The 27,933-nt window shown below is 46.1% G+C and overlaps 2 protein-coding genes across 2 annotated transcripts; one reads left to right on the plus strand and one right to left on the minus strand.

Annotated features, from left to right (window-relative positions):
- Window positions 1–57: 57 nt before the first annotated feature.
- Window positions 58–10,529, plus strand: EIF2B1 (eukaryotic translation initiation factor 2B subunit alpha). Its single transcript, XM_082667413.1, has 9 exons — window positions 58–206; window positions 1,084–1,185; window positions 3,405–3,541; window positions 3,651–3,767; window positions 5,501–5,617; window positions 6,168–6,232; window positions 7,438–7,513; window positions 8,810–8,935; window positions 9,627–10,529. Exons 1-9 carry the CDS (start codon window positions 194–196, stop codon window positions 9,789–9,791), a joined length of 918 nt encoding a protein of 305 aa, XP_082523539.1. The 5' UTR covers window positions 58–193; the 3' UTR covers window positions 9,792–10,529.
- Window positions 10,530–10,672: 143 nt separating this feature from the next.
- On the minus strand, window positions 10,673–26,814 carry DDX55 (DEAD-box helicase 55). Its single transcript, XM_082667412.1, has 14 exons — window positions 26,686–26,814; window positions 24,047–24,097; window positions 23,867–23,953; window positions 22,601–22,692; window positions 22,459–22,521; window positions 20,447–20,596; window positions 19,303–19,492; window positions 17,754–17,836; window positions 15,707–15,838; window positions 14,766–14,858; window positions 13,587–13,701; window positions 12,942–13,110; window positions 11,642–11,934; window positions 10,673–11,386 (listed from the first exon to the last, which is right to left on the minus strand). The coding sequence occupies exons 1-14, from the start codon at window positions 26,791–26,793 to the stop codon at window positions 11,210–11,212; spliced, it is 1,803 nt and encodes a 600-aa protein (XP_082523538.1). The 5' UTR covers window positions 26,794–26,814; the 3' UTR covers window positions 10,673–11,209.
- Between the last annotated feature and the right edge of the window lie 1,119 nt (window positions 26,815–27,933).

A 27,933-nucleotide genomic window follows, 5' to 3' on the forward strand; every position in this document is an offset into this window, starting at 1 on the left:
GGCTCGGGCCGCGAGCCGAAGCCACAGCCCCGCCCCCAAGGCGCCGGAAGTGGAGTGCAGAGCCGTGCAGAGCCGTGCAGAGCCGTGCTGTACGCTGTCGGTCACTGTGATTCGGAGCCCGTGCGGTCGCTGGACCCATCCAAGTGGCGCGAGCGGCTCTGGGCCCCTGGGGCCCCGCGGTCCAGAGGGCACCATGGACGACAAGGGTAAATTGGGACGCGACGGGCCTCCTGGGCCTAAAGCGGAGCCGCGCAGGGATCCCTCCACCTCGCACGCCCAGACTGGGCTCCGGGAGAGGTCACTTTCCAAGCGCAGGCTGTTTGGCTGGATGTGGTTCCTCTAGTTACAACTAAAACCACTCGCTGCTCCTGTATCCAGGGAATGGGTCCTGGGGGTATCCCCGGACACCCCTTCTCCCCACGCTTTCCAGTGCCATCCAAAAAAGTGAGATTTCGGACGCATGTGCAGGTCTTCGCAGTCTTGATTTCCTCATATATGAAGTATGAGTAAGACTCCCTGCCCTGTTGGATCTGGTACTAGAATTAAAAGAAAGGCGTATTTGATTTGCTTGTCTAATGTGGTTATCAAGGTGTTTTATTAAGTGAAGAACAAGGGCAAACTAATGTGTATACAGTACCTTTCATGTAAAAAAAAAATAAGAGCAGGGTGGACCTCTGCATCACATACATGTACATATGTATGTATGTAGGTGAATACGCTTGACTTGGCATAGACTGAAGGGTGCAGGAGAAATCGGTAAGGAGGTTGGCTCTGGGATTCTTTCCGGACTTGGGGTCTAGGATAAGGGGGAGAATGACCTTTCACTACCTTTTGATGGGGCTTAAATTTTATGCCATTGTACATGGCTAGCTTTTGCAAAATGAGAGAGAAAGAGTTTGCAAATAGTAGAGTGATGTCATATCTATTCCCGTCAACATTTATGGTGCCCCTGAAGCCAAACACCCTGCAAAGAAAATATTCTTTAAATTAGTTTGCTTTTTAAAGTCAACAGTCATTGATAAGCTCTCTGGTCGTCTATCCTGCTAAATGAATTTGATGAATCACTTTTTTCTCCCTTCCCAGAGTTAATTGAATACTTTAAGTCTCAGATGAAAGAAGATCCTGACATGGCCTCAGCAGTAGCTGCCATCCGGACTTTGCTGGAATACTTGAGGAGAGATAAAGGTAAAGACGGTCATCCTCCATCACTCCAGGTGTTAGGAAAGTCTGCTCATAACTGTTAGAAGTGTAGCAAGTGAGAGACGGATGTGTGCCTACATAAGGTAATGCAGCCCCAAGCTCAGCTCCTCCCTCTTTTTCTGTCCTTTTAATGTGAAGAGAGCCCTCAAGTTATCATTGAATGGGTCTCCTTTCAATGAAATATACTTTGAATCAAGAATGACCATATTGGCCTTTCTCACCTTCTGAGATGGCCCACGCTCTGTCTGTGGAGTGTGTTTCTCTCTAAATAAATGCACTTCTTATCTATCACTTTGTTTCTCACTGAATTCTTTCTGTGATGAGACATCAAGAACCTGAGCTTCATTAAGTCCTGAAACCAGGTGTGTGATCTCAGTTGGAAGACGGTATGTTTTGGCCGAGTTCGAGTCCCGGCATGTGGGTTCAAGTCCCAATCTGAGGTGCACTGTCTCACTTTGAGAGTAGCAGCTGAAATTGGGGGGATGCTGTGGTTCTTCTCACTACAATAGCAGGTGAGTGCAGGGAGCCAGCCAGATGGACTGAAGGGGCTAGACCAGCATAGATCCTGCATTTTCTCAAAACTGACCTGCCAGGGCTTCTTCCTGCCAGGGTCCCCACTGAATAGTGGGGAGTGGAATCAAAATTGCAGAAGGTTGGGGTAATGAAAAATAAAGGAAAAGAAAGAAAGAGAAAGTCCAGAAAAGATTTGGGGAGGAGAACAGAACCAAGAAATCTCAGAAAGCAAGCTACTGTATTTTTTAACACTACATAAAACAATGGAAGAGGGAGCTCTGTGGGGTTAGAAAAGACAACTGAACGAAGTCTTTTTCTAAAAGTTCAGGAAAACTCATTTACTTAAAAATGAAATGGTTGTGTCCAAACGCCATAAAAGTTACTGTAAGGAAGACAGAATGAGAATAACATCCCTGCAGACAATGAAATCACACCAAAACATAAATAAATAAACCCCCCAAAAAAGAACGACAACCAGAAAAAAAAAGCATAACACGCTATTTTACAATGAGCTAAAATTTTTTTAAATGGTACAAGACATGAGACATAATATAAATCAGATTTAGAAAAACAGAAATGTAGTGATAGAATTCAAGAAAGAATTAGAAATAAAAGAAAAAAAAATTAAAAACAAAAAAGAATGACCATATTATACCAGGTTAACTTTGAAGCTTAAATTATAGCAATAGTTGACCTTTACAAGGATTTATTGAGCTTCTGTCTTGTGGAAGTTTCTTTGCAGTTGCTGTAGAGAATGTTCCAGTATAAATTCTGGTTTTAATGTCATCATTGTGATTACTACTAATTCAGACATCCTAAATGTAAGCATCTGGGTATAAACAAAATAATAATAATAACAATAAAAATAATAAAGCGTTCTTTAATCTAAAGCGCTGGCCTAGAGATGCATGTCTCTAAGACAACCTCCAGCCTCTTCCCATTGCACTTACAATAGCATCCAAACACCTGGGACTTCCCTGTGGTCCAGTGGCTAAGACTCTGCACTCCCAATGCAGGGGGCACGGGTTGGATCCCTGGTCAGGGAACTAGATCCCACAAGCTGCAACTAAGAGTTCATATGCCGCAACTAAAGACCCAGGGCAGCCAAATAAATAAGTATTAAAAAAAAAAAAATCCAAACACCTAAGCCTTACCTACCCCACCCCGCAGACCTCTTCTGTCACTGCTACTTAATTTCCTTCTATGCTGTCCCTCACTGAGCTGTGCTTCACTCTGGCCTCTCTTTGTTTCTCATACCAAGTTTATTCCCTTCTTGGGACCTTTGCGTTTATAGTCTGCATCTGAGACTTTTCCCACTGGATCTTTACTCGGCTGGATCCTTTCTTACTCGGGTCTCTGCTTAGGCCTGCACTCCAAGAGACCACCCCTGTTAACTCTGTCTAAAGTAGCTCCCCCTTTCTCATCATTCTGCTTTTTTCTGTCCTCATTTCAGTCTGTAATTAACTTGTTGATTTCTTTGTGTGCTTGTTTACTGTCTGCCTCTCCCACTAGAAAGGGAGTTCCGTCAGAGCTGGGACCCTGTCTGTCACGTTCACTGATGTATCTCTGGCATCTAGAACAGCGCCTGGCATACAGCCTGCACCCAGTAAACACTGGTTGAATGAGTGAGTGAATCACAGACCCATCAAGGGTCAAAAATGAACGTCACATTCCTCATGTGATCATTCCAGGGGAGACACTCCAGGGCCTGAGAGCGAATCTCACCAGTGCCATAGAAACCCTGTGTGGCGTGGACTCTTCTGTGGCCGTGTCCTCGGGCGGGGAGCTCTTCCTGCGCTTCATCAGCCTTACCTCCCTGGAATACTCCGTAAGCCCCTGCCCTCCTCGGTTACCTCTCTGTTTCTCTGTTTGGCCACAAATATTCTCAGCTTTATCTGGATCCTCCCCTTCACCTCATTTTGCTCTTTTCTTCCCAGGATTACTCCAAATGTAAAAAGATCATGATTGAGCGGGGAGAGATTTTTCTCAGGAGAACATCACTGTCGAGAAATAAAATTGCAGATCTGTGCCATACTTTCATCAAAGATGGGGCGGTGAGTAGATCTTGATCATGTGTGGTGATTGGGAGCAAGGACTTTGGAGTTAGACTCCTGGGGTAAAATCCTGACTCTGCCACTTACTTGCTGTGTAACCTTGGACAAGTTACTTAACCTCTCTGTGCTGCAGTTTTCTCATCTGTTAAATAAGGGTAATAACAGCACCTACCTCATAGGGGTGTTGTGAGGATTAATGAGATGGTATGTGTAAGGACTCTGCACTATGCCCGGCACATAGTAAGCACTGTCTAAATGTAGATATTATTATCATAGGCGGTTGTCATTTTAAACAGGCAGAGAAAAACCCTGGGACAGCATGGATGATTCTTGATTTGATAAGGTGTCTTACTAAAAAAAGTATTTTTTATTACTGGATATGTACTAAATTAATCTGAATTAAATTAACACAGCTCTTGTCATTGGTTCATACTGACTGTCTTCCTGCTGAATGTTAGCACTGGATTGAGATTTTTCATCTTCATTCCAAACGCTCTTACAGAGATACCACCAAGTGTTGATAAGCTGAGTGAGGAAAGACGGGAGCTGCACATCAAGTCAGTCTCCCAGCAAAGGGGTCGTAAAACTTTTATGACGTCTCCTCTCCCGGCAGCACGCCTTCTTTTGCCATCTAAGCCTCCATCGACCATAAAAGTATTCACTTGCATCTGGACTCTTGTCCACCGTCTATTACCCCTTTCCCAATTTTTGAAGCCTTTTTTTTTTTTGGAGTATGTTATTAAATAAATGACGTAATAGATGCGAGTGGAACTTGTACGCAAGCCAGCTGCAAACAAAGCCATTTTGGGGCCAAGTGGAGGCAAGCCTGTGACTGCCTCTCACCGAGGCCTTCTCCTTCTGCAGACTCGCTGCAGGATTCGTTTGCTCTAGTGGAGTTGAATGTGTAATAACCACCCGCATCAGTGCTATTTTGGCTAAATTTCCAGCACAGCTGCTCAAATTTGAACATGCAGATGAACCCCCTGGGGATCTTTCAAATGAAGATTCTGATTCAGTAGGACAAGGGTGGGGCCTGAGAACCTGCATTTCTAACAAGCTCTTGGGCGAGGCCCAGAAAGGAGCTAGGGAGCTACATCCCTCCTCCTTGCTTACACTGTCCTCTGCACTCTATTCCCCAGAGCAGAGATTACATCTAAGTATCTGCAAATTGTATCCAGTCCACAGATGGGTTGTGTTTACCCCAAACAGCGTTTATAAGTTTTTAAAAATTAGCCAACATTGAAATATTGGATTTTCAGCGCCTCTAGAAAAACCAGATGATCTGACCACAGTGGGCCCACATGACAACAGCTGGAGCTCAGCCTTTCCACTCTGCTGCTGGCCCCAGCCGGCCCCCTGCATTCCTTTATGCTACCTGCCTGGTGCCTGTATGCCCAAGAGTGCGAACCATTAGGGAAGCCAACCCAAAGGAACCTAACAGAGCCTTCAGATATAAAGGCTTCTGTATCTGAGTAACACCACATGGAGATGTCACTTCTGCGCTTGCTACGAGAAGAGGAGACCCATAATATATTCCTCCGGCAGAAAACTTTTTCAGCTTGTATATGGGCTTAAACTCAGTGTACTATCAAGGATCTCCTTTCTGATTACAGCTGATTTGCGAGAAAGCATACGGAGAAGCTTTAGGGTACCAGGAACACGCATCAGAGGGTCATAGAGTATGGGTGATTGCCAGAAGCTTGCCCTTTTGACAGAGCTTTCTGTGCCCACAGAGAATATTAACTCACGCCTACTCCAGAGTGGTCCTGAGAGTCTTGGAAGCAGCCGTGGCGGCCAAGAAGCGTTTCAGTGTGTACATTACAGAGTCACAGCCTGATTTATCAGGGCAAGTATCCTTCCATTTGGTTATGAGCCCAGCAGTCCTTTTAAAGAGCAAACTGAGGATTAGAATCCATTTTAAGAGGAGCCAGAATAGGCCCCTGATTTGCCAATCAGTCAGCATTGCCTTTGACAGTGCCCATTCCTGCCCCTGGAAGAAAAATCACCGTGAATCTGAAGTAGGTCACAGTACAGGATCTAGGGGTTTTATTTAGTACTTAAGTCAGAGGAACAGCAATTGAAGGATTTTTATCAAGGAATAGATAATTCGCCACATATCTAGCCAGAACATAATAAAAGGAAAACCCTTTTTTTCTGAATTTACATATCTTTTTGTATCCCTAAGAGCGCAGTTCTCCTAAAACACATACTTCCTTCTAAAGGACCCAAATTCTTGTTTCCTTAGTCCAAAGTCTCAGGATGTGCCCCTTAATCCATTACTTGAACTGAGTTTCCAGCTAAAGTGATTTATCATTGTCCAAATTAAGTGTCTCACCATACACCACTATGGGACTTTCCTGGACTTTTTTCTAATGCTCTCAAACTGTCACTTTCAGTAAGAAAATGGCCAAAGCCCTCTGCCACCTCAGTGTCCCCGTCACTGTCGTACTGGATGCCGCTGTTGGGTAAGTGCCTGGCTTCCCCCGCCACAATTACTCTTCCTCGCCCACTCCCAGGGGTGGCTTGGAACAGCACTTCCAGTTGGAAGGTTTGAGTCTCGTTCATAAAACTGGACTGGGCAGCGTCCCGCCTCTTAACTGATAGCTGGGCTAAACCAGCAAGCTCATTATAAGGCCTTGATAGTGTACAGACAGGGCTATAGGATGTCAGGGAGAGGGTGAGTCATTGACGTGGCAGTATCATAGTGCATTTTAAGAGCAAGGTGCAGAGGTCAGGTCAGCACATGTGACCAGTGCTCCCTCTTCATCTGAAGACACGGGCTGCCCTCAGTGGCACTCTGGGATTCTTCGTCTCACCTGTGCAACTTCACTCCTAAAGCCCAGGTGACATGCTCCATGGATTGACAGTGTGCCTCCCAAGAGAAAACAGGAGTAATAATCCCTTGGGAAGAAAACACATAAGGAGATGATTAAGGAAATTAGGAATGTGTTTAAGAGTAAACATTTTAAAGAATTCTACTAATTGCTCATTTTATTTTCTTTTAAGATCTATTTATTATTTATTTATTTTTGGCTGCGTCGGGTCTCAGTTGCGACACGCAGGCTTCTCTCTAGTTGAGGCGCACGAGCTCAGTAGTTGTGGCTCGCGGGCTTAGTTGCCCCGCGACATGTGGGATCCTAGTTCCCTGACCAGGGATCAAACCCACGTCCCCCACATTGTAAGGTGGATTCTTTACCACTGGACCACCAGGGAAGTCCCTAATTGCTCATTTCAAAAGGTAGATTGGCCTTCAGCCTACCTGCAAGATTCTTGAATTACATAACATTTTTTCCAACTTCAGATCACATCAGGTCTTTAAATTTTGTCTGTATTAATGTAGAAAGGAAAACAGAATGTGCCACACGTAGTAAGGATAAGTGCCGGGTCATGAAATCCTTGCTTCAGCTACACACATATGCATGTACATTACTGGGTGGCAGGGAGAGTTACACGTCTTATTGTGGTGTCATGACCAAAACAAGTCTTGGTGCCCCTGTAGCAGAACCGGTAACAGTGCCAGGGGTTGTCTCATGAGTTCAGTGCTCTTTGGAAGAAAGTTATGAGAGGAACTTACCTTGGTGAAAATGGAGTATTAATCTTTGCAGGCGATGTTGCTACTAAGAAGAGCAAAGAAGAGGGAGCATTAAAAAATTGTTTTTAATTTCCTTAGCTACATCATGGAGAAAGTGGATCTTGTCATTGTTGGTGCTGAAGGAGTTGTTGAAAACGGAGGAATCATTAACAAGGTAGGAGCATCAGTTCTCCGCGGGCCCTTGGTCAGGGCGGGAAGCTACATCACTGACCTCAGACATCCAGCTAGCACTGTATTGTTAACGATTCGTTCCTCTAACCCTGCTTAGCTTCAAGACTCCACCACTGCAGCCAATGGCTTCCCAGTTCCCATGAGCCATTGCAGCGGTCAAATTTTGTTCAGATTTCTTCCTGCTTTGGAGACTGATTTGTGTAAATTAGGAGAAAGTAATTTATATTTTTTCAAAACATGCTTTAACTGGAATTTAGCTTTTGGTTGGTTTTTCTTTTTAATGGAGCATATTTGACATCAGTATAATGTTTAAAATTTATCTGTTGCTTAACATGGAAAGATTTCATGATAGTTTGTTGTATGTGGTAATGTATAACATAAAAATTTGCCATTTTAATCATTTTTAAGTGTACAATTCAGTGGGATTAATTACACTCACACTGTTGTGCAGCCATCACCATTGTCTGTCTTCAAAACTTTTCCGTCACCCCAAACTGTCACCATCAAGCAAAACTCCCCATTTTTCTCTCCCCATCCCCTAATCTTTCTCCCTCCATGATTTTTGCCTATTCTAGGTACCTTATATAAGTGGAATCATACAATATCTGTCCTTTTGAGTTTGGCTTATTTCACTTAGCATGATGTTTTCAAAGCTCATCTGTATTGTAGCATGTGTCAGTGCTTCATTCCTCTTTATGGCTGCATAATGTACCACGTCACATTTGTTTATCCATTCATCTGTTGATGGATACTTGAGTTGTTTCTATCCTTTGACTATTGTAACTAATGCTGCTGTGAACACGGGTGTACGATTACCTATTTGAGTTCCTGTTTTCAATTCTTTGAGGTATATACCTAAGAGTGGAATTGCTGGGTCACATGGTATTTCTGTGTTTAGCTTTTTGAGGAACTGCCACAACTGTTTCCCACAGTAGCTACACCATTTTACGTTCCTACCAGCAACGTACAAGGATTCCAAATTTCTCTACATCCTTGCCAACACTTGTTTTTTTAACTATAGCCACCCTAGTAGATGTGAAGCAGTATCCCATTGTGGTTTTGACTTGTGTTTCTCTCGTGACTAAGAATCTTGAGTATCTTTTCATGTGTCTATTGACCATTTGTATATCTTTGGAGAAACGTGTTTTCCTTTTTAAAGGTCTTCTGTAATTCCAAAGCCAGAAGTACATATATTGCGTTCACTCATATACTTTCTGTTGCTTCCACTTCAGATATGCCATAAGATCTCACCCTTCTCCGCTTTTCTCTGACTTCCCAGATTGGAACCAACCAGATGGCCGTGTGTGCCAAAGCACGGAACAAGCCTTTTTATGTTGTTGCAGAAAGTTTCAAGTTTGTACGGCTCTTCCCACTAAACCAGCAAGATGTCCCAGATAAGTTTAAGGCAAGAGTTTTACATATTTGAAGGGGTATTTGAGTCTAAACTGAAACCTTTGAAGAAAAACGCAGTGCTAAGAATGTTCCATTAAGTTGTTCACTTCCCACTATTTTTTCCAATACTCAGGATACAAAGGTAAGTTGGTGGCTGTTGAACAGCCTAATTTGTCCCCAGAATTTAAGTCTTTGTCTCTCATTCAATTAAGCACTAGATACAGGCCAAGGAGGCAGGGGAAACTGGTAATAGTCGAAGTTTTGGCTCAGCTGTCTGGGCTCACTTGCCATCTCCACCACTTACTAACCATGTGACCTTGGGCAAGTCCTTTCATTGTAAGCTCTGTGAACTTCAGTCATCTGTACAAGGGTTATGACAATTCTGAGATAATCCATGGGAAGAACTTAGCACAGTGCCTAGCACTTAGTAAGCACTCTGTAAATGCTCTAAACGGTTGTCTTGAGAGGTCTGGAGGAGTTAATCCAGCACACCAGTGAGGGGACACGTGGCTTAAGTTTTTCTTTAATGATCTGCTCACCCAAGCCACACTCATCCCCCTCGCCAGTGTGCTACACAGCTGGCCTCCCCCCGTTTCCAGAGAGCACTTTGAGGCAGGAGCACACTAATTGCTCAGGCCAAGGCCTCTCCAGTTCAGAGCCTTGAACACGTGGGGCAGACTAACGTATGCTTCCTGTCTCCTCAGTACAAGGCAGATACTCTGAAGTCCACGCAGACTGGACAGGATCTCAAAGAGGAGCACCCGTGGGTCGACTACACCTCCCCTTCCTTAATCACACTGCTGTTTACAGACCTGGGGGTGCTGACGCCCTCAGCAGTCAGCGACGAACTCATCAAGCTCTATCTGTAACAGCCGGGCCCTTTCCTGCCGGCGAACAGCTGATGCTGGGAGCAGCCTCTTGGCCCCTCAATGAGCCAGGCCAAAACTGAATTGTTTTTTATGAAATTTTATCGACTAAGTACTTAAAATCATACGTCTTGGAGAATTTTTATTCATTTCAGTCCCATCTGAAATATGTTCATGGTTCCCCTAGAACCCAACCTAAATTGTGCTTATGGTTTCCAGACACTTTCATTCATTTCCAGTTTCCAGAAATACAAGTTAGATTATTGGCTGCTTGACTGATGAAAGAAGATGTGCCGCGTCCCCCTCCCTTCATCTTCCCCACACTCCAGACTTATCTGCCAGAAGCATCAATGAAAGCCATGCAGGCCTAAGAGAGCAGGGGTCCTAACTGCGGCCAGGCGCCCCTCCAGCAACCAACAGCCGCCCAGGATGCAGGCTACACGGTGCCTGCACGGTGTGAGAAAGGCAGGAAACACTTGCTGAATCTGCATCAGGCTTCCAGCAGTGAACATGAGCTGAGGGCTGTCATCTCCAAAAAAAGGATCAAGCCAAACAGAGTGGAAACTAACATGAGAACCCAAGACAGAAACAGCGTCTTTGGCAGGAGTATCCTACATGCCTCACCACTTACGAAGATGCCTTCCAGAATATTTGCAAACTTTAATTCTGTATCTGGGAAAGATGTGAATTTAAACATGTTTGGGTCCTGAACAGCTTTTTTAAAATTGTTCTTGGGAACAATTCAGCATCTTTTCAAATTGTATGAAAGATTTTGATATGGCGTTGCATCGGTACCGCAAGCTGACCCCAGGCCCAAATGTATTGTCCATCTTGGTAAAGACACTATGCAGCCACCTTCACACACTTAAGGCACAGTTAGAATGAAATACAGTTTATTCAACAGAAGGCATAATAATTTTCTTTTCCAGAATGACTTGCTTCCTCTGTTTTTCAGATACTCACCAATAAAACAGTACTAGGGGCTGTGCAGGTGTTCTGCACAGTACATCAAAGAGAGAACTGAAGTCCAGGGAGAAGGACATCCAGGGAGATCAGGTGCCTGAAAACACTGAGGAATTTTAAAAGGCCTAAAATCAAGTCTACATCAGTATCTCTGTGTTAAAAACCAATGAGCTCTTTGACTAACCCATCAAAATAAATACTGACATCTGTTATTTACACTCAGTTAATTTACATTTTCTTCTGTTAGACTCCAAAGGCTGGTATGTTTTTCATAAAATATTCATGAGCGTGAAACCCCTCACATGGCCGTCTGCAACAGCAGCTTTGGGAGAGGTGGGTCTTCCCGGACGTCTGCTGAAGTTCTGCTGTTCAGTACACGCGAGCGCAAGCTATCTGCGAGCGCAGGGCAGCTCGTGGCATTCCCGTTGCTCTCGTGCACTTCTCCTGAGCGGCAGGAATCAGCAGTCATCTTCCAAATCTGAGATCCCCAAATCTGCTATCTTGACTGATCCTGTGCCACTCGTCAACAGCCCCTTCTCGAGTTCTTCTTCAGTAATTTTGCCTTTTTTAAACTTTTTCAAGAGCCTTGTGTCATTAAGAAGTTCTTCCATGTCCTCATCTTCGATATCAGAACCCTGAGTACAGAAGAGATCAACAAGCTACTGAATTTCTCAGCAACAGTGTTCTAAGTGAAACCAGCAATTTTTAATCAGTAACTAGCTTAGATCAGCTTCCACAAACAGCGCATTCCCCACCCAAGCCACCAAGGGAGTATAGAAATCTGAGAGTCCTATGCAATTCCTATTAGAAGATAACTATATACTACACTTCAGTGAAACTTGTTCAGAATTCTAAGTTGAGTATTTAAATAATAAAAATGCAAACTTTACCTCTTCCCTTTTCCTTTTTTCATTCCGTTTTTTCTTCTTTTCCTTTTTGGCCTTCTGCTTTGACCAAGCTTTATTTTTTATGAATTTTCTTCTCCCTTCATTTTCTGTTTTCTCTTTTCTTTGTTGCTCCAATAGCTTCTGCCTCTGCTTTTCTCTGATTTTATCTTTAAATGGAATGGTGTCTGTACTGACGTCCACAGGCACGAAATCTGGAAACTGCTTTCCTCTCAGCTCTGGCATCTTGGGCATCCTCAGCAGGCCAAAACCTCGAGCAAGACTTGCAAAATCGAGATCTGATTAAACCAAAACACTGCAGTTAGCACACCCAAAATAGGATTATAGGCATCAACCCACAGAACATTCACAGCAATATAATTTTGTCTACCTAAGTGACCTAATGGGCTCATTTTAATTAGAATTAAAATAATTACATTTTTACTAAAAAGGAATACTCAGCAGCCAGTGTATTCTGTCTACTCAAACCCAAGGAAGACTGTGTTTTATTTTATTTTTATTTATTTTTTTGGCTGCGCTGCACAGCACATGGGATCTTAGTTCCCCAACCAGGGATCGAACCCATGCTCCCTGCAGTGGAAGCTCGGAGTCCTAACCACCAGATCACCAGGGAATTCCTAGGAAGACTTTCTTTTAAATGTTTAGAATACATTAAACCTGGCATAGGCCTGACTTTTTTTGTTTAACATCTTTATTGGAGTATAATTGCTTTACGATGGAGTGTTAGTTTCTACTTTACAACAAAATGAATGTTATATATATATACCTATGTTCCCATATCTCTTTCCTCTTGCATCTCCCTCCCTCCCACCCTCCCTATCCCACCCCTCCAGGTGGTCACAAAGCACTGAGCTGATCTCCCTGTGCTATGCGGCTGCTTCCCACTAGCTATCTACCTCACGTTTGGTAGTGTATATATGTCCATGCCTCTCTCTCGCTTTGTCACAGCTTACCCTTCCCCCTCCCCATATCCTCAAGTCCATTCTCTAGTAGGTCTGTGTCTTTATTCCCATCTTACCCCTAGGTTCTTCATGACATTTTTTTTTTTCTTAAATTCCATATATATGTGTGAGCATACGGTATTTGTCTCTCTCTTTCTGACTTCACTCTGTATGACAGACTCTAGGTCTATCCACCTCATTACAAATAGCTCAATTTTGTTTCTTTTTATGGCTGAGTAATAAGGCCTGACGTTTTTATAAAACAAAGCAGTTTCATACCTGTAATACTTCTAAAACCACCAGATGTTTCAGATGGAGATACAATTATGTGAAGTCCAACTTACCCTTTAATCTGAAGATGAGGTTACACTCATGCTTTGCATAAGCCTGGACGAATGACACAAAAGCTTTCATGCCCTTTTCAAACACAGCTCTGTCAGCCAGGGCCATGGACTTGAGCTTTGGAAGGAGGTCTACTGTGTTCTTCTGGACTTTCATCTCCTGCAGGGGGCACTGCACAGGGACCACAGCGTCACTTCTGGCTGGAATCACCTCATCCCCAACCAAGGCTACCCCATAAGAACCAGTGCCAATAAAACCAAAGGCAGAACCATCCATTTTAATCTTAAAGCAGAGGCCTGGAAGCCCAAATCCAAGCAAAGTATTTACTTGGTCCAGAAAGTATTTTAAAAATTTTAAAGCAAAGTTTAAAATGAGATTTTACCTAACAATCCTGATTTCTGCTTGGAAAGTATGGTAACATAGGTCTATGTTCCCAACTAGTGATACTTAGCTGGGGCCAAGCAGTGGCCATACCCCAGAGCCTCTCCACAGCCATAAAGCCAGCCAGGTTCCCGCACGGACATCACCAGCCTGGCCCCTGTGTGTCTGCAACCCCTAATCTAAGTTCTGGACCCCACTTGCTGGAAAAGAACTTTTTCAACTACCCCAGCACTGGACATTCCATAGGAAAAAGGAAGACAGCTTACTTTCTGGTTAATTGCAAGGAAATTGACGTATGACTCTTCCATGGGAAGGAGAAACACAAGTGCGCTGCCGCCGTGGCCGATGCGGGCTGTGCGGCCACAGCGATGCACGAAGGCGCTGTGAACAACAAGGAGCGGGAACGTGGTCACCACGTGACGGTGGCCGAGCAGAGCACAGGCCTGCAGCCGCACGGCTGATGCACCTAAAATGACCCGAGGAGCTCCATCCCAACCCGCCGCTTATTAGTGCTATAGAAGAGCTGGCTATTAAAGTACACGTGCAAACCAGAGAGGGTTCTGTTAGACATTTACTATGAACTGTAAAACTTTTAAATTTATGCCTATCTGACGGTATAGGTAGGAGGAAGCAGTCTCAGTAGAAAAACTGAAAAACAATGAAAAGCGTAAAAAAGAAAATAAAAGTGACCTATGAGGAACGCCCCCCACAGGAAGTAACAACTATTGCTTAGGAGTTTGTATTTACAGGTGCTTTCCTATGTTTGGAGGCATTTATCAGGAATATATGCTTGCTTTCAGATAATAACTGACATCTTCATATATGGTGTATATATTGTTCTCCTTTAAACACTCTATCATGTGCATTTCTGCAAGAACTTTAAGGGACTTCCTTGATGGCCCAATGGTTAATACTCTGCACTTCCAATGCAGGGGGCATGGGTTCCATCCCTGGTCAAGGAAGTAAGATCCCACATGCTGTGTGGCGCAGCCAAAATATTTAAAAATAAGTAAATTAAAAAGTATTTGAGGGGGCTTCCCTGGTGGCGCAGTGGTTGAGAGTCCGCCTGCGGATGCAGGGGACACGGGTTCGTGCCCCGGTCCGGGAGGATCCCACGTGCCGCGGAGCGGCTGGGCCCGTGACCCATGGCCGCTGAGCCTGCGCGTCCGGAGCCTGTGCTCCGCAATGGGAGAGGCCACAACAATGAGAGGCCCGCGTACCGCAAAAAAAAAAAAAAAAAAAGTATTTGAAAATGACTGAAATTTCAGTGATAATATAGTATCACTATTGACCTATCAATGACCTATCAATGATAACTCACCAGTTCCCCTATTTTTGTTATTTCGTAATGTTTTGACAACCATCATTATGTTTTCTTCCTCAGGATTCCTATTTCATTAGCCTAGATTCCTAGACAGAGTGGGTAACATTCTCTCATGCTGTACCTGGCATTGCTGGGAGGGTCGTACTGCAAAACCCAGTTTACTTCAGGAATATCTATTCCTCGGGCCATCACATCAGTGCACACTAAAATCCCACTAGAAAATGAGAAAACACCACACTGAGTAAGGAGGCCACTATTTCCCTCACCGTCAAGCAGTCTTTACTGAGGGATGACAGTAATAACATAGGTTGCAGAATCTCTCACAGAAGCAAATATATAGGAATAACATTTTGATTTTTCTTCCTCCTAAGAACCTCTAGGACTTTACAAGTTGTCAGTGAAATCTTTAAAGAGGTGGGGAGGAAACACTGAAAAGATTTTTTAAATTAGCATATTTCCATTGAGGGAAAAGAAAAAAAAAAAAACCCACAGTATTTGGTCTAATCCTTTGCAGCCGTTTAAAAAAAACAAATGAAATTTTCCCTCCCAGACTGTCATGTATCCATCAATTCTATCACTTTGCCTAAAAGATTGCTTTTAACATAGCCAGAAGGCTCAATGATTAAGAAACACAGAGAAGTATTATTTCTATGCACAAACAGAATCAAGTTATGATCACTAGAGCCACAAGTTCCCTACAGCCTAGCCACCAGCTGACAATCTACAGCCTTTAACGGGTTGCTCCTGTCTGTTCCATCATTCAACAAACAGCTACCAAAGCCCCACTGGGGGAGCGAACACAACACACAGGTTCCCGTTCTTATGGAGCTTACAACCTAGCAGGGAAGTTGACAGATAAGTAAGGAAGTCAGTGTAGCAAAGTGTAATGGGGTCAGGACAGAGGGCAGGGGCTCTGGATATTTATACAGAGAAGATGTGATAACCAGGCTGAGGAGGAAGAGAGTTCCAGGCAGGGAAACACATGTGAGGGTTTCGAGGCAGAGCGACCTGCAAAAGAGCAGAGTGGCTGGAGATCCGCCATCTCCAAGGAAGCCAACCCACCTTTGCAATTTGCGGAACTCCGTGAAGATCTTATTGCGCTTATATTTCATCTTTCCGTGAATGCACATTACCTTCACGCCCTTCACCAGGGCCTCCAGAGCCTTTCCATAGTATTCCACGCAGGCGCAAGTGCTGCGAGAGGGGACAGAGGGCTTAGAGTCGTAGGCCGCCTTGGTCCTCCTGCGATGGGGGGAGGGAGGCCGCAAGCACTAGATGCAGTGGGGACCACCCAGTCGTCCCAGGAGACTGCAGAGGAGAATGGCTGTGCTTATCATCCACAACTAAGTTCTCGGCCAGGGGAAGGCCAATCTTTTGACAAAACCCCTTCAGCAGGAGTTAAAACCCAAACAACGTGTTCCTCCTGTCTAAAGCTGTTCTAGCAAGGGGATCTCCCTGGCTCCCCGAGGAACTAATTAAATGGAAGGAGTCCTTCACAACAAGAACGATGACGTCTTAAATATAGCTTTACTCCTGCTTTTCTTTCAGGGAACTGCTTCTTCCCCATTCAGTGCAGTTCCCAAGGGCTCAGCAGAAGTCAGACCTATCAGGTCCTCTATCCTGGATATTGGACTTGGAGTTGAGGACAAAAGGGGACTGGAGCAGGGTCATCCCAATGAGGCTGTGCCCTAAAGAGATGGCCATCTGGGTCCCCCAGATCCTGTCTTCCCTAGAGGTGGTGCACCCAACTTTCTCTTTGAGTCTGTGAGCTCCCTACACAGCCCCCTTCTAATAAAGTTCACCTTTTTTACTTGAGGGATTCCAAAGGGATGTCACATCCTTTTGTAGATGAGGGACCTGAAGCTTCCAGAGAGGCAGTACAAGTGAGTGGCAGAGGAGAACCAGAAGGAAGGTGTGATTCCGTCTCCCATGTTTTCCCACTACACCAGGCTGCAGGATTCCAATTCGGGCTAACTCCTGTCTAAATCTCCTGTCTTAATCTCCTGTCTTAAACACCTGTGCTAACTGACTGCTGCCAGATTCCCCAGTTTCCACCAAGAGTCACATCAGTACATAATAAAGCAGTTTTGCACACTAGGGTCACAACCCACAGATCCTGAAAGCAATCTGGTGGGTTCTGAAATCAATTTAGTGAGTCTGGACCAACCAGCATTTTTAAAAAATTAGAGCAGAACAAAACAGAAAGCATCAGAATGCATCCCACCTAGTCAAACGCAGTTTTATGAAATCTTTGTTTCAGTTTCGTGTGTTTGTGTGTGTGTGTGGTGTGTGTGTGTACCAGCTTGTATTTCTAACTGTGGGACAGTACAGCTAATGCATTTTATTGGTGACATGATGGATGGAAAAGAAACATAAAATTATTCTGGTATTGCCAAAAAGACAACACCACAGGTATATCTGGAGGAGGAAAAAAACAGCCCAAAGGATGCACACAACTGTTCCTATCTTGTGCTCTGACAACAGGACACACCCCAGTGTGGCAGACACTAGGCTGGTGGATCAAACACCCTCCCAACCACTTCCTCCTTCACCTCCCTCTACTACAGAGGCTGGGACAGCTACCCACTTGTTTTTTTCCCATCTCCTAAAGTGAGGGGCTGCTGGGTGACCCACCTTTGGCCCATACAACGAAAGCAGAAGTCAGCTTGGGAGGGGGCTGTCTGAGAAAGTCTTTTGCTTTTCTGATTAAAAGGGTTGGATATTAAAAAAAAAAAAAAAAAGGGTTGGATATAGCAAGCACTGCCCTTCCCCCCTCCCTGCCTTTCCTCTTTTATCTGCTTTCAATGCAAACGTGGCAGCAGGTGTCACAGTGGTCATCTTAAAACTAGGAGGTGACCTACAGGAAGGAAAGGCCAAGACAGTTAAAGAAACACTGGTGTTGACGTTGCCGAGACAGAAACCAATGTCAGGAACTGCCTACCTCTGGACTTCTTTTTACAGGAGAAAAATAAACCCCTCCAGCTTGAGCTGCAGAAGTCATTTGCAGCCAAACACACTCCTAACAGACAAACAACCTGAAGGGAATTCCAAACCTGAAGGCTACACACATGTGCACGTTCTGGGTGCGGCTGAACCCCAGAAGTATTACCTGAAGAAGACCAGGTGTTTTTCCTGCTTATGATTTCGAAGAAAATGTACCAGCTGATTAAATTTCTCATCTGCCTTACATACCTATAAAATAAAAAGGAAAACCAATAAAATAAAAACAAATTTGCTGACAATAATAACCCCATAGCTATTTTCAGTTTCGGCCTTAAATTTTAAGGAATCTAATTTCCTCCATGAAAAGGGACAGACTTTCGTCAGAATGTTACTCAGTCTACCGAGATGAGAATAAACATCAGCCTGGGCTGCTGACACACGTAAGTCACAAAGTCATGTAACTGAGGACAGGGAGTCACCCAGTGCAGTAAGTACCTCCCAAACCCCAACATGCAGACAGCGCCATGCCGGCCATACCACCACCCCCGGGGAGGTCTTTAAAATGCAGATCCTTGGACACAGCATACAGATTACGATTCATAGCTGTGGAATTGGACCCAAGGGTCTGTATTACTTAAGAGTGCCCAGGGGCTTCCCTGGTGGCGCAGTGGTTGAGAGTCCGCCTGCTGATGCAGGGGACACGGGTTCGTGCCCCGGTCCAGGAAGATCCCATATGCCATGAAGCGGCTGGGCCCGTGAGCCATGGCCGCTGGGGCTGTGCGTCCGGAGCCTGTGCTCCGCAACGGGAGAGGCCACAGCAGAGAGAGGCCCGCGTACTGCAAAAAAAAAAAATGTGCCACAGGGTGTCATTTTATAGATTTAGTTTCCTAGAAAACTGAAAGCCAGTCTCTAGAGCACTTATTTTTGGCTTTTTTTTTTTTTTTTTGGCCGTGCCGCACAGCATGCAGAATGTTAGTTCCCCAACCAGGGATCAAAGCCGTGCCCCCGCAGTGGAAGCACAGAGTCTTAACCACTGGACAGCCAGGGCAGTCCCATTTGCTTGTTTATTTGTTTTAATTGCTAAGAGTTAACATATATCAGTGGGAACACCGTATACCATATTGATAAAACTTGGAAAATCTAATAAGTTGTTAAAACAATTATTATAGCTGATCATTTAGAAGGAAAAACAGGACTTCCCTGGTAGTCCAATGGTTAGGACTCCGTGCTTCCACTGCAGGGGGCAGGTTCGATCCCTGGTCGGGGGACTAAGATCCCGCGTGCTGTGCGGCACGGCCCCAAAAAAAACATAACTAAGCTTACTGAAAGCAGTTCAAGTCAAAAAAAATTAGTAACTTTTTTCAGTAAATTGCTTTGGCTTTTAATACTTGTTTTAGTTTTTCCAGCTTTACTGAGGTATAATTGGCAAATAAAAATTGTACATATTTAAGCATATTTACACGTTAAAAATCTATACATGTATACATTGAAGGTGTACGAAGTGATGACATGCACATACACTGTGAAATGATTATCGTAATCAACTGAATTAACACACCCATCATTTCACATAGCTCCCTTTTGTATTTAAAGAACTACTCTGTTAGCAAATTTCAAGTACACGACACTGTTAACCCCAGTTCCCACGCTGTACCTTAGACCCCTACATCCTCCTCGATGGCCTGCAAGAGTCAGTGAGACCACCCAGCGCTCACCATGTAGTAGTTCTCCAGGCGGGAGGGGGTCTTCTGCGTGCTGCTGGCCGCCGCGCCCTTCTCCTTCACCGAGATGCGCACAGGGTTCCGGAGGCCTGCTCTCACCAGGTTCTCCACTTCTTGTGTCTGAGTGGCCGAGAAGAGGCCCGTTCTCCTCTGCTTCGGCAAAAACTCCAAGATGGTGTTTATGCTAAAAAGAGAGGGCTCATCTTAACCCCTCACTTATCAGCATAATCAAAAAATGGTGTTTTATGATACTAAACAGGTTATTTTAAAAGACTGGAAACCATCACAATATTTACAGTAGCTACTACTGGGAGGTGAGATTATGGGCGATCTTCATTTCTTCTCTATACTCTCATTTTCCCAAGGTTTCTTCAATGTAAGCATATAATTTTACTTTTACAATGGGGGGCAATTAAAAGAGTGAAATTAAGACAAAACTTTTTGAGACTAAAAACCATGAAACTGTACACTTTACATGGGTGAACTGTGTAACATATGAATTATATCCCAATAAAGCTACTTACTTTTTTAAAACTCACAGAAACTTTTAAAGAAGCCATGAAGGAAAACACATCTTAAGAACATCAAAGACATAAGAAATGGAATTTAAATTGTGTGGTAGAATCTGAAGGATTAATCAACCTAATGATTTGAAATTCACATGTGGGGACTTCCCTGGTGGCGCAGTGGTTAAGAATCCGCCTGCCAATGCAGGGGACACGGGTTCAAGCCCTGGTCCGGGAAGATCCCACGTGCCGTGGGGCAACTAAGCCCGTGCGCCACAACTACTGAGCCTGCACTCTAGAGCCCGGGAGCCACAACTACTGAGCCTGCGTGCCACAGCTACTGAAGCCCACGCGCCTAGAGCCCGTGCTCCGCAACTAGAGAAGCCTCCGCAATGAGAAGCCCGTGTACCCTATGAACAGTAGCCCCCGCTCACCACAACTAGAGAAAGCCAGCACACAGCAATGAAGACCCAACGCACCCAAAAAATAAAATAAACAAATAAATAAATTTATTTAAAAAAAGAAATTCACATGTGGCTAATAGAGACAGTCATGGAGTAATAAAGGAATTCCATCTTGAGCTCCCTTTCATCCTGTGTCACCCGAAGCCCACGAAGTCCAAACTCCAGTACCTCGCCTCGAACCCCATATCCAGAAGCCTGTCCGCTTCATCCAACACCAGGACCTCTAGGGACCTCACGCAGCTGGCCAGATCCAGGCCCTCTGCCTTCCTTCGGAACATGTCCTCCAGGCGGCCTGGGGTTGCCACAATGATGTTCCCACTATGAAAACAAAGTTAACATTTACCGCACTCGCTGGATCTCGGGGACCTCTGTGATTCCAAACACCAAGTTTTGTATTCCCCCCAGCAAAAGTCATCTAAAATGCCAGCGAAGAGAAGGGAGACCACCACAGTGGGAAGAGAAGGCTGCGCCGTGAGGGGACAGGTCTGGGTTCCAGGCTGAGATCAAGGGCAGGGCTCAGCAAACTGGCTCTTAGGTCACATCTGGACTCCGCTGTTTTCGCAACATTTTATTGGCACATAATTACACATCCTCCTTCATTCATGGGTTGCCTCCGGCGGCTTTCACACGATAACAGCAGAGGTGAGCTGTTATGACACAGACTGTGTGATCGACAAAGCTACAATAATTACCATCTACTCCTTTACAGAAAGGGTTTGCTGACCCCCTGACTTTACTCAACCACTTTAGGTCCCAGGTCACTCATCTATAAAATGAGAATGTGAACAGAACTAGAGATAATTTTATGTAAAGATCACAAACGCAGACTGAAAGCCAAACGTGGCCGCCACAGACTGGGTGGCCTGCAGGAAAGTTTTGTTGTTTTTTTTAAATGTGAATTACATGCCAACAGTTAAAACAACCTGGAGATAACACACAGAAATCTGGAATTCCATATTCTTTTTAAAACATTCAAAACCTGGAGAACTGAGCCCAGAGTTCTGTGGGCAGCGATCAGCGGGAGGTGAGTACTCAGGCGTGAACTAGCCAGTCCCTCCCACTCCCCGCCCACCCCCTTCACACGTTTATATTATCCTCTGAGCCCTGTAGCAACTCGAGTCTGTGACCCCTGCTGCAAAGTATCTCCCGTTGTAGCTGGACACAGCAAGTGCTCAAGAAAAATAGTTTTCTTTATTGAGATTCACTGACAAACTGGGCACAAAGTCTATTGCTGCTCATTACAAACCTTATTCATCATGGGACAATAAAATGCCAAGGAGTGATGGCCATCGCGTATTCAAACACGCATTCCGAATGTTTATTAAACACCAGCCGTGTGCTCAGCGCCTCACTAGGCTCTGAAGGTAAAATGCTGCCGGACAGACACCACCCCGACTTTCCCGAGCCTCCTGGAGACACGGAAGAGCCTGGCACGTGCAGTACCTGGGAGAACGCCAGCCCACTGTGGCAGCAGGGCGGGCTGTGAAGCGGGCAGCAGTGGAGAGTGGTGGCTCACAGGCCCTAGGCAGACACTAGGATCTACCCCAAGGGCCAGGAGGAGCCACTGAAGAGCTTTCAGTGAGTGACATGACCCGACTGGCATTCTGGTTGCTACGCGGAGAGTGGACTATTGGGGGCAATAGTAGACACACACAGGAGAGAGAGAGACAGAGAAGCTACTGCAGGAGTCCAGGGGGGAAATGAGCAGGAGAGGTGGCGATGGGAAGGTTGACGGTTAGAGATGCGCTCTGGAGAGAAAACGCAGAGGACATGGTGCCAACTGGCTGTGAGGGGGAGTGGAGGGGCCAGGACGAGCTGAGGCTGGGCCCCTGACTTCAGGAGAAGCAATGGGGGCAGATGAACAGGAAGCTCCAGACGAGGTGCAAGCCTGGGGATGAAAATTCCAAGCTCCTGTTGTAGACGCGTTTGCAACAGCTGTGAGATGCCTGGGGAGATGCCAAGCAGACAGGTGGATCATCTGTGTGTCTGGGGCTCGGGGCGAGGTCAGGGACCACCACGGGAGGGACAAGATCATGAGCCCGTGAGCAAAATGGGAGGTTGGCCTGAAGAAAGAACTTTTTGTGGGGAGGGGGCTTCTGAAGCAGGGGGTTTCCGGTTAAGCCTAGATCATGTGTCGATTCCTCTTGGGTTCAATGCCAAGAGCGAGCAAGGCAACTTACCCGTGTTCCTTAAACCTCGCAACATCCTCTCCAGGATTCCTGCCTCCGATCCAGAGAATCTGGCTAAAACAAGACAAGTGTCTTTGAGCAGGTCAGGCAAAATCACAGCCCATGGCTGACAGGGACCCTGCCTCCCATTTACCTGAACTGTGGGAAGGGCTTCGTGAAATGCGACAGGACCTCATCTATCTGAACAGCCAGCTCTCGCGTGGGTGTGATGATTATGGCGCCAACCTGCCCACGCGGGGGAAGGCACATGATTAGCAGAGCCCAGGGCTTGCAGAGCTGAACTCACACGAGACTGCACCCTTCACCTAATGGATGAAGGTTCCCAGAGAAACAGCACTTCCTGGGCTTTTTCAGCAGTGCCCAGTCATGCCCGGTCACAGTACACATCGAGAGTTGACCCTTGAATGATGTGGGGGTTGGGGATGTGAACCTTCTGTGTAGTCGAAAATCCGCAAATTATTTATAGCTGGCTCTCCACACAACCGGTTTGGTTCCTCCATGTCCCAATTCCGCATCTAGGGATTAAACCAACCTCGGCTGGTGTAGACCTATAGTTATTCACTACTGAAAGAAACCCGCATTTAAGTGGACCTGCACCGTTCAAACCCATGCTGTTCAAAGGTCAACTGTAGTTTGAATTATAGTCAGTCCTCGTTCTGTTCTACAAAGTGGCCACATACGCTGTTAGTGAACACTGGACCATTGCCCCTGGGGAAACGGGGTTAGGTTCCTGCAAGCCTCTGGCCACATTTGTGTGGACCTATCAATACATAAGCTTCTTTTACACATATTTCTGTTTATAGATACCTTATTTTGTAAGTCAACTATACTTCAATTAAATTACTAAATAAAGACACCTCATTTAATATATACTGTTGGTTCATCAACATTGAACTCATAGCCAACAGCACTATCAAAAGGAGCTTATGCAACATGTATTTTCTCCGTAAGGCACACCACAGCCTCTCTGCACTCAGGAACATTCGATAGCGCTTCGGCACTATGTTTGGGGGTCATTTTAAACAGTGAAATCACCCAAAAAAAAAAAATCACAGCAGTAAGTTGACCGGGAAAAGGACACGTGCTTACAGCCTGAGAGCTGGAACAAGAAGGCAGTATCGCCCTGATGAGACTCGGCTGGGAAAGTGCCATAAGGCGACTCCCATTTGTCGCTGCCCCATACAGGTGCAGGCATGAGCACGACAGCACACTGAGTGCTGCTCTGGGGAGCTACAAACAAACGTTAGGCAGTAGGCACGTTCATAAACACAGAGCCTGCAGGTAATGAGGACAGACTGTACTTTCTCCTTCTATATTTTTTCAAGCTTTTGACCAGCTTCTTCCTCAACTGTGAACTCTCCGATGACTAAGTGAAAATAAACCGTTTAGCTATCCTCACCTGACTCTTTTTTAACTTCTCTTCCCTTCTCAGGAGAATCTCCAGGATGGGGATGATGAAAGCGAGTGTTTTGCCACTACCTGTGACCTGCAAAGGGCAGAAAGTTTTCGTTTGCTTTTCCTCACAGTTCATTTTGGAAGGAAAACAGGAAGACAAGCTGCATTTACACAAGGTACTCACCGCTTCTGCAGCAACATCTTTGTTTTTCATGAACAGAGGGATGGTTGCAGACTGAAGAGAGAGATGGCAGAGCACTGGTTAGGGGATGCCGTGACTCCACCGATGAGGCCCAAAGCCCAAGGAACACAAGGCTGGCCTTGGTCACACTGGACCCCACCACAAATTGGACTCCGATTACAGTCACCCACAGGGGCCCCAGTGGGGTCAGCTCACAGGTAATACAGCAGCGGTGTCTACACAGATGGCATGGAGGGGAAGTGAGCCAAGCTGGGATTTGGGGGTCCTGAGTTCTAGCCCTGCCTCGCCTACTCTTCCTCTCTGGACCAAGAAGGGTTTGAAGACACTGTGTTCCTTCCAGCTCTAGTATCACAAAACAACGATTTAAATAGGCCCTCTAATTATAAACACCGCAGAAAACCCACAGGGTTACAAGAGGCCTGGCCCTTTGGTTGCAGCAACAAGCAGCTGAACCTGAAGCAGACTCAGGTCTTGGCTTCAAGGTTGCCCCCTCCAGGACCACACTCCACTCCTGGTCCCCAGAGCCTGAGCTCACCCATTGCAGCACGTGTAGCACTTTTCTAACTGCTTCAACACAAGTAAGTCTCAGCCTGGGTGATTTCTGTGCCCGCAGGGAACATTTGGCAATGTCTGAAGACATTTGGGGTTGTCAAACAGGGTGGGGGGGGCTTCCCTGGTGGCACAGTGGTTAAGAATCCGCCTGCCAATGCAGGGGATATGGGTTCGAGCCCTGCTCCAGGAAGATCCCACATGCCGCAGAGCAACTAAGCCCGTGCGCCACAACTACTGAGCTTGCACTCTAGAGCCCGCATGACACAACTACTGAAGCCCACGTGCCACAACTACAGAAGCCCACGCGCCTACAGCCCGTGCTCTGCAACAAGAGAAGCCACCGCAATGAGAAGCCCGCGCACCGCAACGAAGAGTAGCCCCCACTCGCCGCAACTAGAGAAAGCCCACGCACAGCAAAGACTCAACACAGCCGAAAATAAAATAAATTTATTAAAAAAAAAAAGAATGAGATTTTTCATTTGTTTTTCACACTAAGTCCTCAAAATCCACTGTACATTTTACACTTAGAGCACATCTCAATATGGACTCACCATGTTTCAAGTGTTCAACAGCCACACGTGAGTGACTACCACAGTGGACAGCACCTAGACCATCGACTCCAATGGCAGACACTGGGTCTTGTCTACAGTCCCGAGGCATGGCACAGAGCACTGCCTGCTTCCTCCACACCTTTCCTGAGGAGCCTATGGACATCTCAACTTAACATTTCAAAACAGAACCCTCTTGATTTTCCCTCTGAAGCCTGTTATCCTTCCCAGCCTTCCTCATCTCAATAAATGATACCACCATCCACCCAGCTGCTAAGTCAAAAACCTCAGGGTCCCTGTAGATTCCTTCTTCATGAACCCCACATCTGGCCCCTCAGGAGCCCTAAAGCTATCCCAACACTGACTTTTCAATATCCACTGCGTCCTCTCTACTCCACGCCACCATCACCTCTAACTTGACAGTGGCCTCCTAATGGACCTCCTCACTTCTCCTCTTATTCCTCTAAAGTCTATTCTCTACGCCGCAGTCACATCCCTTCCCTTTCTGCACAGTTTCCCATGGAAGACAGCTTCCCGCTGCATTTAGAATAAAATACAAGCTCCTACAAGGAAGATCCTGCAAGATCCGGCACCCGGTTTGCTCACCTCTTACACTACTCATGCTGCTCCAGCCACAGAGGCCTTCCTTCTGTTCCTCCAAGCTCATTTCCAGCCCCAGGGCATTTGCACGGGCATTTCTCTTTGCTGGACTATCATGCCCCCAATCACCCCACAGCCAGGTCCTTCTCATTCAGGTAGCAACTTAATGACACCTCCTCCGAGAGGCCTCCCCTATCTTATCTCCTATCCTGTACCTTCTTGTCACTGTCTCCTCCACAACACTTATCACCAGCTGAAATTACCTTATGCCTTTACCCCTTTCTCTCGGGCATTAGAAAACAAGGCCCATGAGTGGGGACCAACACTGCAAAATCCCTGGAGCCTAGAAAAAATTACCCAATACGTAGTTTGTCCTCAAGAAATTTCTTGAATAAATGAATAAACTGGACCAGGACACTTCACTTAGCCCAAGTAATAATAACAATGACAGCAGGTAACATTTACTGAGCGCCCATGATGTGCCCCAAATTGTCTTAGGTAATCTCCACAACAACCCTCTGATAATACTATTTTCGTCATTTCACAGAGAAAGGAAATGAAACACAGAGAGGTTAAGCCATTTGCCCAAGGTCTCACAGCTAGAGGGGGTAGGGGGAGAATACGAACCAGGCACTTGGGTTCCAGCACCTAAGGGCGGGGTGGGGGGCGGTGAAGACCCTGGCACAGGTGAGCCGCCGCCTGCCGCCTCTGCCTGGCGATCATTAACCAGCTTGGCATCACCCGAGTCGGCGCAGCAGAAAGACGTGGCAAAAGTCCCAGCCGGAGGAGTAAAAACTCCAGGATGCGAGTCCTAACACCTACCGGCCGCATCCAATTAAGCGGCTGCCGGGCCCGCCCTGAGCCTCCCCTTCCCCAACTGCGCCCTGCGCACCGAGGGCCCACCTCCCCGGCCCCGGCTACCTGCACCGGCGTCATGTACGGGAAACCCAGCTCCCGCAGGACACCCAGCACCCGCGGGTGCAGCGGCACCGGGAGCGACTCCCAGGAGCCCTCCGTCACGTGCTCCATGGCTAGCTCCTCCACCGCAGCTACCAGTACGCCTCCCTGGCACACTTCCGCTTCCGCTCGCCAACAGGCCCCGCCCGGAACCGTGCTCCCGTCGCAAAGTTCCGGACGGCGGGGGAAGGCGCCCTCGCCGCAGGAGAGTGGAAAGCCGACAGCTGGCGGGAGAAAGCCGGCCGCGGGGGCCCGGCCATGGTGCCATTCGTCCAGCGCAGCCACCTGGGCTCGGAGCGCCTTTCCACATCGAGCAGGCATTTGGGCGGGAGGGATTTTGCCCCGGCTCTCACACTTTCCCTGCCAGTCGGAAGCAGGTGGCTGCACAACACCGCGTCCTGGCCAAAGGACAGTAGGTCTGGAGGGAGTTGACAGAAATGTACCCCAGCCCGGGAGCCCCAAATATGCAAAACAGGGTCATGGTGGGGATCCACTGCCTACTACACAATTAATGTTGGTTTACTTCCGAGGAAGTGAGGTCAGAGACCTAAACAGGAACACTGCAGCTTATTCCTGTGTTCACCACTGGATTGACTCGTGCACGTGTACATTCATTCAGCAAGCTTTTACTGACCAGCTATTATGAGCTGGGCCCATACCTTTAGCTTGGCTTGCTCCCTTACATTCATCAGGACTTTTCAAATATCATTTCAGTGATGCCTTCCTAATCCACTTACCCTGCTTTATTTTTCCGCCATATCATTTATCATTAATATGCCATATAATTTCTAAAAGGTAAATCCTAGGATAATGGGAATTTTTCTGTTCTATTTATCTCAGTGCCTACAACTGGTTACACACAGCAGTCATCCAAATATTTTAGGAATGAATAAATGGCGACAGTACTTATGCAAACTCCAGTCATTTCAAACTAGAAAGTGAAAGAGTAAAGCCTAAGGCAACATTTTCACTTTAATGCCATCATCACATCCTCAAAACGCCTTTGACAACTGTTTTATAAAATAGGACTTCCAAACAGGTCTGAAAGCAAAGACAGAAGGAAAACGCATAGCTGCATTTTCATTTTGGGGTCTACTTACTAATTTTCTGATCTGGGGACCCTTTCCAAGCCTGCTTATTTCCATAATGAGGATTATAATAGCACCCAAGGTAATAGATGTTTTGAGAAATAAATGAGGCAGACCATGTAAA

Source organism: Grampus griseus (genome assembly GCF_964374135.1).
Source record: "Grampus griseus genome assembly, chromosome: 12".
Classification (NCBI taxonomy): domain Eukaryota; kingdom Metazoa; phylum Chordata; class Mammalia; order Artiodactyla; family Delphinidae; genus Grampus; species Grampus griseus.